The following is a 12,566-nucleotide window of genomic DNA, read 5'->3' as shown; positions in this document are numbered from 1 at the left end:
AAATCATAAGTAGCAACATTCTAGAGCTCAGATTGTGATGTCATAATGCCTCATTCCACTAATTCCTAAGCTCCGTCCTCATCTGCACAAGCCTCAAACACTTTAAAATCATAAGTAGTAACATTCTAGAGCTCAGACTGTGATGTCATAATGCCTCATTCTACCAATGCCTAAGCTCTGTCCTCATCTGCACAAGCCTCAAACACTTTAAAATCATAAGTGTCTGAGGTTTGTGCGGTTAAGGCAGAGTTTGCAGGAATGGGGCAGGGACAGGGACAGCGACAAAACTCGCGGGGACAGGACAGAGAAATTGGGTTCCTGCGGGGACAGGGAAAAATTTGTTCCCGCATCATTTTCTACATTGGAAGCTCTTCAGAGTTTCATTCAATTCATGAACCTTCTGGGCTGGATTCTGCAAATGGCGCCTGCGTCAGCGGCCACCTTAAAAAACACTGCCGATCGCGTGTCAATCATCCTATGGCACTGTTTGCAGAATCGCACCTATCATCAAATAGAGGCGCCAGGAATGTAGGCCAGGGTTTTGAAGGCCTAAATTCCTATCACCTATGTTTTGATGAGTATCACATCTATAGAGGCACCTAGTGGAGCCTAAGGTCATTTCTGGCATAAACCTTAGGCACTTCTGTAGATGTGATTATGGCATCTTTTTTTGGAGGTGCCTACTTTTTTAATTGCTGTTTTAATCGGTGTTAAACAACATGGTCAATTACCGTGCTGATTAACATAAATTAAAACGCTTAAGTTAAGCGGTGGTAGGTGTCTACTGCCGCCTTTAAATTACAACACCGTTTAGAGAATTTGGGTCTGTGCCTATTTTACCACTTAGGGTTTGTTAGGCAGTAAATCATTTATTTCCTTCATGTCTTTATATATTTCTTGTCTCCATAAAGTATTGTCTAAACTAATGGTTCTTTATGTAAATTTTAGGGGCTTGATTTGTTGTCTTACAGGGCCGATACTTCCTCAGTTGGTGTACACGATTTTTATCCACGAAATGTCAGTCTGACAGATTTTGGAAAAGTAAGATATGTTTTAATACCTTTCTACTAATGATACTTTTTAGCATTAAAATATATATTTGTATGAACTCAAGGCTCAGTTCCCCTGTTTCTCTCATCCCAACCAGGCATTCTTCAGCAACTTTGGGCATGCAGTTGTATCAGAAGTGGGTTCTATTGAGCTAAAATTTCACAATCCTTCATTTACAATTGGCCAGAGGTTATTCCCTGTCTCTTACCCCAGGTTTCTGCCCTTGGCCTGGGGTCATTGACTCTACACTTTCCTTCAACGATCACCTCAACTCCCTAATAAAAAAATGTTTCTTCAGTCTTCACATGCTAAGGAAAGTGAGAACCTGTTTCCATCAAAAACACTTTTCCGTCCTTGTCCAATCCACCATCCTTTCCAGACTGGACTATTGCAACTCTATCTACCTAAGCCTAACAAAGGAAAACCTTCAAAGACTCTAGCAGATTCAAAATGCCGCTGCTAAGCTTATCTTCGCAAAAAGCAAATTCGACCATGTCTCACCACTTTTGTCCAAGCTCCACTGGCTCCCGATAATCTCCAGAGTCCACTTCAAATGTGCCTACCTTACTTTCAAGATCCTACATGGCATTCTCCCCCCCTTTTATTCCTCTTTCTTGGAATTCTTCTAGCCCCAATTCCACCAGATCTACCCAAAAACTGAAACTTTCCTTCCCCTCTCGAAAAGGCGTTTCCCTTGTAGGAAAACTAGGTTCCTCCCTCCCTTTCAGAATCACTGAGCTCTGGAACAATCTTACCTCCCCTCTTAGGAATCTGAGCTCCCTCCAAATCTTCCGTAAACATCTGAAAACCTGGTTATTTTCAAAAATGTAACTCTTCCTCTCTCTGGTTACTCTGTCCTAAATTTTCTCTTCATTTTATCTTTTCCTTTCACTGGAATTCCTTTCTACCCTAACCCTTGTTAACCGTGTCGAGCTTTGCGAATGTAGAGATGATGCGGTATACAAACCCAAGGTTTAGTTTAGTCATATATTAGGGATCTTTAAGAAATTTCAACAGGGGAACATTAACTCTAGTCATTGGATGTTACCAACTCACAGTATCTGAAACTCCCTCTTCTCAGGAGGTGTGCACTTTCCCTCCACAGTATCATTATATTCAGCCACTCTGATGAACAAGCTGACATACAATAGGATTCAGATCCATGTTATCTACATATCAGTGCATTGCCTGGTCATAGGGCCAGTAGTTCCATCCCAGGATCAGTATCATTTTTTATTTACTTTGATTTGTACTTAGTGTAAGATTATGTAGACCAATTCCAGTTTGTAAAGGGCGTTTAAATAACTTGTAACTGTAATTCTTCTCGAGCTATCTTGGTGAGGCATGTAATCAAGTGATGTAACATAAACTAAAGCTAGGTTCTGCACAAACTACATGTAACAGAAACAGAAGAACGTTTAACAATTACTAAAACTATGTGAAAATTAGCCAACATGGCAGTGTTTGTCCACAAGCTGCATCAGGGTGAAATTTCAGATAAACACAAAAGGGACAAGTAGTGCATCCAGCAATCATAATGGTCATTTTAAAGGATGAAAAAGATCTTACTGTCTGTTCAGTTATAGACCTATTCCCCTACTGAGTGAAGATTACAAAATATTTACGAAAAATCATAGTCAATGATTGGAATATGCTATATCAGAATATATCCGTCCAGATCAAATGGGCTTTATACATAACCAATACGGCTCTGCTAATATCAGGCATCTCGTTAATATCATTTATCATACTTCTCAAGATCCTCAAGGTCCAGTAATCCTTTCATTATATGCTGAAAATGCATTTGATAAAGTAGAATGGCTTTACTTAGGGGTCCTTTTACTAAGGCGCGTTAGTCGTTTTAGCGCGCACTAAATATTAGCATGCGCTAAATGCTAACGCGCCCATTATAGTCTAGGGACACGTTAGTGTTTTAACATGCGCTAAAACGGCTAGCGTGCCTTAGTAAAAGGACCCTTTAATGAGCTTTTTTAAAGGGTTTGACTTTGGCCCCAATTTAATAAGCTGGATACAAGTCATAAACATAAGAACATAAGAACTGCCATCTCTGGATCAGACCTTCAGTCCATCAAGTCCGGCGATCCGCACACGCAGAGGCCCAGCCAGGTGTATACCTGGCATAATTTTAGTCACCCATATCCCTCTATGCCTCTCGTAAGGAGATGTGCATCTAGTTTGCTTTTAAATCCTAGAATGGTGGATTCTGCAATAACCTCCTCTGGGAGAGCATTCCAGGTGTCCACCACTCGCTGCGTGAAGCAGAACTTCCTGATATTTGTCCTGGACTTGTCCCCCCTTAGCTTCAGTCCATGTCCTCTTGTCCGTGTCACATTGGACATTGTAAATCATTTTTTTTCCTGCTCTATTTTGTCGATTCCTTTCAGTATTTTGAAAGTCTCAATCATATCCCCTCGCAGTCTCCTGACCTCTTGTTATAAATAATGTTCTCTCACCTTCATTTAGATTATATAGACAAACTAACCAGGGTTGCCATCTCTCTCTGCTTTTACTTCCTCTTGCATTAGAACCTTCAGCTATCTTGCTATGAGAAACAACTGCAGTGCATGGTATCACTATAGGGGGAGAGACGTGCGAGACCTCTCTACATGGGAATGATACTTTGATTTATTTAAGCGACTTTTCCAACTCTCTGCCTAATTTGTTCTCAGTCTGAACATTTGGCTCCTTATCAGATTTTACCATTAATTTTGATAAATCTGTCATCATGCTTTGTAATTCTCAGTCTCACCCAGTGCACATCTATGGCGTCTCCGTAACATAAGATTGGCAGCACGGATAGAATTCCCCTGAGGAAGATCTATCCGGCTGAAACGCTCACGTGAGAATGAGCGTAGGGATATCTTTGACATGATACCAGTGCTGAAGGTGTTAGTCATCTAATTAAGATAAATGTTGCTAATCAATTACAGTTGTCTGTTTTTTTTAAAAAAAACATTTTTCACATTATTTTGTGCAGTTCTGTTGTATACACTATTTATTTTTTTATTTTATTTATTCAGTTTTTTCTATACCATTCTCCCAGGGGATCTCAGAATGGTTTACATGAATTTATTCAAGTACTCAAGCATTTTTCCCTATCTGTCCTGGCGGGCTCACAATCTATCTAATGTACCTGGGGCAATGAGGGGGATTAAGTGACTTGCCCAGGGTCACACGGAGCAGCGTGGGTTTGAACCCACAAACTCAGGGTGCTAAGGCGTTCTATTTCCCTGTTACTTCCCTGGTTATATTTTTGGTTCCTTGATATATGATGATTCTTTTGCCATACATGGCAGCCTTAATTTACTGATTTGAGGCGTGCATAAATGTTTATAGCCATTCTCACAGGATTGTTATCATTGTATGGTTTCTAAAATAAACATCATTTGAAATAAAAAAAAGAATCTGTAAACTGTAGAATTGCAAGTTCATGTTATCTGCAGAATATTAAACAGTCCTAAATTAAATAAATACAGATATTGTGCCTTGTGTTTTGTTTTTTTTTAAGGAAGTGGTAAAAGAAATGAACCGACTTGGAATGATAATAGATTTGTCACACACCTCTGCCTCCACCGCAAGGGCTGTTCTTGAAATCTCTGAAGCACCAGTTATATTCAGTCACTCCTCAGCCTTTGGAGTTTGTCCACATCACAGAAATGTTCCAGATGATATACTACACAGTATAGTAAGTAACCTATGGGATTTAGCTGCACTATACCCCATGACATAATATCTGATGTTATATTCCACTTTGTCTGCTGATGCATCATATTCTTTCTTGATGTGATGAAATAATAATTTGCCCCAGTTTCTTTCAGCATATTTCTTATGGTAATTTCATAAAGTAATTTTAGGACATGTGGAGAGGCATAATCAAAACATACGTGTAAGTATGATTTGGGCATATATGGTGCTAGATGCCCAAAGTCAGCAATGGAAAAATGCCCATTTTTGAAAAATACGTCTAGAATATATATATATATTTTAAAATCATCTATCTGAATGTCCAGGCTATTGTTCCTCCAGACATCTATCTTTATACCACATTTTTGACCAAAATTTTGTCCAAATCCCAAACGCTCAGACAAAGATCATTTGGATGTGGGCGGGACCAATCTTGTAATGGACTAGCCACCCAGACATGGCAACAGAGCAGTGGGGCACCTTACAGGGCACTACTATGAACTTCACAAAAAGGGAACCAGATGAACATCTCACCCTTATAGGTTATGGTGATCCCCCAAAACACTCCAAAAACCTACTATATCAATCTGTCTACAATCCCAATAGCCCTTATGACTGCAGGTGGCACCTATATGGCAGTAAAGCAGGGTTTTGGTGGGCACACGTTTCACCATAAATGTAGTGGTTATAGTGGTTTATGGGCATGGGTCCTCCTTTTTATGGTTCACTAGCCCACACCCCAGGATATTTAAGATACCTGTGTGTAGCTCTACTAGGCTTTCCTATACCAGTTGCTGATGTTCTGGAGACAGGTATGTACTTTTTTAATCTGATCTTTGTGAGGGTGTGAGGGGGTCATTGAACACTGGGGGAGTGTGTGGGGTCTTTACTTTGTTTCTGCAGTGGTTATCTGTTCACTTTGGATACCTTTTTGACACTTATATCTGTTTTTACATCATCTAACTCACAAAGGGGTCCTTTTACTAAGGCGCATTAGTCGTTTTAGCATGCGCTAAAACGGATAGCGCACCTTAGTAAAAGGACCCCTATGTTTGTTTCGTCCAGGATGTCTAGTAAAACATTTGATTATCCTTGCAGGACAACTGAGTCTAGGTCAGCCCTCATCCTGCCCACCTACTACCCTAATCACTCTTCTAGATATGCCTCTTTCAGCTCAGGGTGCACAGCGGCATTCAGAGGCATAAAAAGTCCCATGGCACGTCCAGAAAGTTGGTTTATCAGCACTTGGACGACCTGTCTTTTAGGTTGTCCAACTGCCAACTTGGGCGGGTTTTCAGATGTGTTTAAGTTTTGATTATGAGCCCCATACTCTATGTCAATATATGCATGCAAAATACCTCTTATTGTATCAGCTCAGGCATAAAAGTATGAGCATTGGCATGAATGCATGCACTTGAACTGTACTAGATTTGAAAACATTAGAAATGATCCAAACTTGTATTGCTCTTCATTAACCCAATATCATATATCTATCTCACTGATCCTCAGCCGGGCCACCAAGCACTCAAATACTTTTCATTGTGCTTGGCTTTATGCTCGAAATCGTTATCGGATCATCGGGTCATTTATTTCATATTTGTACTTATTTGTGCTTTATAAATATACTTTAAATAAATAAATAGATAAATATGTACTGAAAAATACTTAGCTGTATAGTGATGCTTCATGCGGGGGGTAGAATCTATAAAGCACAAATAAGTACAAATATGAAATAAATGACCCGATGATCCGAAGACGATTTCGAGCATAAAGCCAAGCACTATGAAAAGTATTTGAGTGCTTGGTGGCCCGGCTGAGGATCAGTGAGATAGATATATGATATTGGGTTAATGAAGAGCAATACAAATGTTGGATCATTTCTAACGTTTCCAAATCTAGTCTATATTATAGCCCTTCATTAGAATTTTTGAAGTAGTGCCATAGGCTAACATGCACTTGAAATGTAGGCATTGCTAGGGGTGCAGTGTGTGCAGAGTCATAAAGAACTCCTCTTGACTATACCAAGTTTACAAGTTTATTAAAATTTTGATATACCGCCTTATCAGAATTCAAAGCGGTTTTACAAAAATTAAAATTATTATAAAAATACAGGACAAGGCCATTAAACGATAGTAAAGAACAGAAAACGGGAAAGGTTTTCTAGAATTTGTAATTAACACATTTTAACACAGGACTTTACTGTGCTATAGCACATAGAGGTTTTTGAAGACTTTTCCCCTTTTCTTTTTTCAGGTCATGCGCTAATATGGTAACTGCATATGCACAAGGTTCTGCAACAATACAATTCTGAATTACCCTATTGGGTTTTATGTGGAAGTCCATCTTCCTTCCTTTCTCCTTCATTGTCTGACCTAAATGTAGGCACCTTTTTTTTTTTTTTTTTTTAAATAGAATTTCCCCATATCAATCAGGGTTAGAGCCAGGGCCTAACTAACTGTTGTAGTGATTGCTTGACTCGGTACGCTCCAAAATGTTTGTGTTCATATCAAAAGAACTTATTGCAGCTCTCATGGGGAATTCTGCAGATGCCAGCCTTCTCTTTTGTGGGTCTGCTTAGGTGGAACTAGAAATGTGCCCGGTGTGGCCACGTTTTGCCTATATGGCAGCATCAGGGGCAAACTAAAACCAAAAGGAAACTAGAAATAAAACTTGGGGCAGGGAAACAGTCATTTTCAAAACTGCCAGACATCCAAATAAAAATAACAAAAAAGATTTATTTGGACATCTTGCCTGTCAGGACCTCCAACCTTAGGATGCCTGACTTTTTCACCATTCTCAACCAAAAAATGTCCAAGTTCAAAACATCCAAATCCAGACCATATGGATGTGGGAGGGACCAGTATTCTAATGCTTCATGCCTATTCCAGCGTCCAACTGTGGGTGTGAGGACTTACACCAACTGAAACCTGCTATAAATCCTGGTGTGCAATGTGGCTGTGCAGCTCCCCCCCCCCCCCAATTCTGTTACCACTGCATGTAATTGTTTGTATCACCCATGCCTCTCCCATAGCCAAACCCTGTTTTGGGTTGAATGTAAGAGGATTTAGGAATGGAACTTTAGAGAATCATACGCAGCCAGACCCACGTACAAATGCAAATTTGAACCAATTAGCATCAATAATTGTTTGTTAGTGGCTCATTAACTACTTTATTTGCATTCAGATCTCAGGAGCGTGCCCAAATTTGGGTACCAATTATAGAAACGGGGGATTAGTGTGGGGAGTAAAGTGTCATCATTGGATTTCTCTCTACAGAATAACTGTCACCAACTATTAGGTGTGAGGAGTAGTGGCTCGTGGCCAGTAGGGGGTGATGTTTATGGGATGGTAATGGAATGGATATCAGAACATGATAGTGCAATATTTTTGTGGAGTTTTTCTACAAAAGTGCCTGTTTTTCGTATGATTCTGGGTACTTCTAGTTAGATACAAGCATATGTGTTAGTTAGGGCCACGCCCAATAGAAGCGTACGACAAACTGGTGAATAAAAATCTAAATATAAATGTAGCTAAAGCTAGAAAAAACACACTACAGATTAATATAAGGGAAAGTATAATCATATTTTTTATGTACTTTGCTGTTGGGCCAGATCATGAAGGAAACCAGGGTTACATGGAATCCATTTTGGTTCTCTGTCTTTTCTATATCTTCTCAGTCTTTGGAATCCATTTTGTTTTCCAAGTCTTTGTTCTCAGCATCGTGGTGTTAATTAATACCACATGTGCTTTAGACTGGTTAGGAAGATAACGTGTCCCAAACTAAGATATAACAGGAATTAAATATAGTTATGAATGAAAATTATGTATGGAATGCTTGGCCAAGCAAATATGACTGAAGAATGTGATTGTGTGACTGTGTATTGAACAAAAGAATGGGTTTTGGAAAAACATATTATATATCTTGGCAACCTAAAGAAATCCTAAAACATCTGGAAATGAGTAACAGTTTCTAGTGAAGAGAGGGGGAGACCAGCCCCTCCTCCTCCTTTTCTAGGAAGGTTTCTGTGTAATGGCTATGTAATTTGAACCTGTCAGTTTAGCTTCTCTTTTCCTCTAAGGCTGAGAACTTTTCAGCATCTTTTTAACAAATAATGTTCTTAATATACTTTTGTGAAAATTATGATTTATATTCAGAAATGACTATAAGCAAACAAATGTACTTTTCTGAAACTTTTGTCTTTGTCTAATTTGAAACACCTCTTTTTTTGATTTTTATTGGTTGTCAAACTGATGATGTCACTGAGCCAAAAGTATATAATAGAGGGTCATGAGATCCTGAGGTGAGCTCGTTATCAGAAGGCCAGCATTTGGCAACTATAACGATCTCCCATTAGCGCAACTGTTAATGCAAGCAATTATGCTTTATTCTTTTGAATCTCATAATGGAAAAATAGAAACAATAGCTCAATAAATCTTAATTATGATTTTTAAAACCTTGCGATGGTGTCATTTTGCATGTTTTTTATTATTTTTCAAACCTTGAGCTTTCAAGAAGGTGTCAATGTCCCTTGATCAGGTGTCATTTCAGTTCCATATACAGGTATAGGGATCTACTATTCATAGATGAAGTATGTGGAAAAACTATGAAAATCTATATTTCTAATCTTTTATTCTTAGGCATTGGGTGCCAGATGTGTACACACTGTATTTTTCATCAAATAGCAGTCACTCATTATATGTGCCTTTCTTGCAGAAAAAGAACAAAGGCCTTGTGATGATAAATTTCCATACAGAATTTGTGGCTTGCAACAAGACTGCTACTGTCGCCAGTGTGGCAGGTATGAAGCTAATTAGTCTAATCTGTTAAAAGACCTGATTTCCTGGCAACACTCAGAATTTAACACTTGGATAGATACAGAAAAGTTTTTTAAAAAAGCGTTAGGTTTCCCAGACCTCCCCGTAACAGCCATCTAGTTTAACGATGGATAGGAGATATAGTTTTTGTGAGAATTGCAAAGATATTGCTATAAATTCAATTCTTTGATTCTTCTCATCATCATAAATTTATTTTGCATAATGTATTTTGCCAGATCATTTTGATTATATAAAGAAAATTGCTGGAGCAGAGTTGATAGGAATTGGTGGAGACTATGATGGAGCAAATGGGTAAGTAGATTGTTAGCTCTTTTGAGCAGGCACCACCTTTTTTGTGACTCTGTACAGCACTGTGTATGTGTATGTTTAGGATGGACAAAAGCTTTTATTCAAAATTCACAGATTCTCAAAATATAGGCACACTGATATATATAACCAGATCTCCATTTCCAAACTATTTAACTCATTTCAAGTTTTTCGTTTATGCATTATATTATTCATGATCTTCGAAGATCATGAACATGGAAAATGTTGAAGATTTTGAGTAAAAAGGCAATAGAATAGAAGTTGTAAAGGTTTTCAGTCTCCTAGGCTCTTTTGTAAACAAAGAAGCAGGGAGGAAATACTCCGCAGAATAGCACTTGATCGCTCTTCAATTAAGACTCTCGACAAAGTATTTAAAGGAAAGGAGGTAACACTCCAAACGAAGATTAGACTTGTCCATGCATTCATTTTCTCAGTGGTCAGTTACGGATGTGAAAGCTGGACACTACGGAAACAAGACAGAAAGATTTGACTCATTTGAGATTTGGTGCTGGAGAAGGATTGTAGGCGTGCTGTGGACCACCAGAAGAACTATCAAATAGATTCTGGAAGAGATCAAACCGGTTATGTCACTCAGAGCCCAAATAATGAGGTTATGACTGTCTTATTTTGGTCACACTGTCCAAAGAGAGAGATCACTGGAAAAGGACATCAAGTTTGGGAAGATTGAAGGAACCAGGCAAAGAGGACAACCTGCAATCAGATGGCTGGACATGTTGAAAACAACCATGGGGATGATGCTGGAGGACCTTTCTGGACTAGCACAAAACCGATTTCTTTTTAGATCCGTAATTCATCAAGTCACTAGGACTAGAGCACGAGTCGATAACACCTAACAACAACATTATATTGCACTTACAAATAAAAAAAAAAGAAAATATGCTAAATGATCATAACATACTTTCTGCTTCATAATGAGTGTTTTTTTTTTTGTAAATAATAAAATGTGGCATATCTTGAAACTCTCTTTAAAGGTTTCCTGAAGGCCTGGAAGATGTTTCAAAGTATCCTGTTTTAATCCAGGAGCTTCTCAATCGAGGCTGGAATGAGGAAGAATTAAAGGGAGTACTGAGAACAAACTTTCTTCGTGTGTTTAAGAACATTGAAAAAGTAAGGATAAAAGTAACTTATATTATAATATCTATCCAAGTGGCGCCACACACTGGGTTCAATTCAGTAAATGATGCTCAGAAATCAGCGCTCAATACTATCCTATAAGAGGCACTCAAACCAGGTGTAATTCGCGGCACCCAGTATTTGCATACATCCCCGGTATTCTATAACACTGCACACACATTTTAAGTACGTTGTTAGAGAATAGCGGACAGCAAGATGCGCATGCAAATTCAAATTGGTATCAATTAGTGACAATTAGCACCCAGTTTATTGGCATAATTGTCATATTAGCCAATTTAACCCCCCCCCTTTTTACAAAACCATGCAAGAGATTTTTAACACAAGCCGGCGCACCAAATGCGCTGCACTGCTCCAATGGTCATAGAGTTCTTATGAGCATTGGAGCAGCGATAACATTTAGCGTGCCGGCTGGCGCTAAAAAACACTTGCCTGATTTTGTAAAAGGGGGGTTAATTAGGTGCACATATTGGTGCCCAGTTTTGGGCACCATATATAGAATCTGGGGGAAAGTGCAGATATAATTTTAATTGGATAAGATATCCATTTGAAGTGATATATCATTATCTATGGATTAGCCATATTTGCATGCAACTAGTTATGATTTTGAATGGTTGGACTTTTCCACTTCAGAGCTTCAAAATATTATACCAAAGTGCTGACATTCTATTTGCTTTACAGTTGGGTGACACATTTAAATGGTTGGCCAGCTTATTTTTCATTTTAACTTTACAGTGTCAAAGCTGGGTTTTCAAGTTGGAATACTCGTTCTGGGAACTCTTTTTGTTTCTGGATTTCAGATTGCTGGAATATGGAATCAGTTTTATTTGTGCTGTTGCATGTTGTATTATGTTTATCATGATGTGCAGATAGTTATGTAGATTTTACTTGTTCCATATTCAGGTTAGCAGGAAAGAAAATAGGAGCCCGTTTTACAATAGGTGCAGGACTGCACATATAAGTTCCTTCATGTACAGAGAAAACCGTGATTTAATGAAGCCGCACATGACAGGTGCTGTCTAAAATCATTGCTCCTGCTATAAAGTATCCCAATCCAGCATCAGCCGCCCCCCAGGCCCCATTTAGCATCCAATTCTCCTCCACAAAATGAGCCCCCTGGATCAGTAAATCCCCACCTGGCCTTACCTAGTGTCTCTGGTGTCTAGAAGGGCAGGAGTGATGGGCACTCACTCATTCTAAGATGAAAACTGTTGAGACCTCTAGTACTTATATTGTGGTATTACTGCTGGGTGGAGGCTTGTGTATAAGGGGAAACTCTCCTTATAAAAGTGCCTGACTTCTAGAAGTAATACTATGATGTTATCATTAGAGGTCTTGTTGGCCATTTGAGACTCGACATTATAGAGGTGGGAGTGAATGGGTATTACTCCTGTCCAATGAAACTCTAGGTAAAGTCAGCATGGGTATGGGGGTGGGGGGAGGAAATATTTCCTGGGTGGTTTCTGCCATGTGCAGGAAGGGTTGGATGTCAGCCACCCCTCCCAACCTAGCAGAAGG

The 12,566-nt window shown here is 39.0% G+C and overlaps 1 protein-coding gene across 3 annotated transcripts in view; it reads left to right on the top strand.

Annotated features, from left to right (window-relative positions):
• The window catches only part of LOC117359494 (dipeptidase 2-like), a 43,369-nt gene that overhangs the window by 29,147 nt on the left and 1,656 nt on the right, over positions 1-12,566 (top strand). For all 3 annotated transcript variants that reach the window (XM_033942381.1, XM_033942383.1, XM_033942382.1), the window contains 5 exons: positions 972-1,041; positions 4,580-4,756; positions 9,469-9,553; positions 9,806-9,881; positions 10,889-11,024. In XM_033942381.1, the coding sequence (XP_033798272.1) occupies positions 972-1,041; positions 4,580-4,756; positions 9,469-9,553; positions 9,806-9,881; positions 10,889-11,024 (544 nt within the window). The remainder of the gene's footprint in view (positions 1-971; positions 1,042-4,579; positions 4,757-9,468; positions 9,554-9,805; positions 9,882-10,888; positions 11,025-12,566) is intronic.

This window comes from Geotrypetes seraphini, chromosome 4, assembly GCF_902459505.1.
Source record: "Geotrypetes seraphini chromosome 4, aGeoSer1.1, whole genome shotgun sequence".
NCBI classification, from domain to species: Eukaryota; Metazoa; Chordata; class Amphibia; order Gymnophiona; family Dermophiidae; genus Geotrypetes; species Geotrypetes seraphini.
The sequence above is the reverse complement of the archived record's forward strand: the minus strand, read 5'-3'. Positions and strand labels throughout refer to the sequence as shown.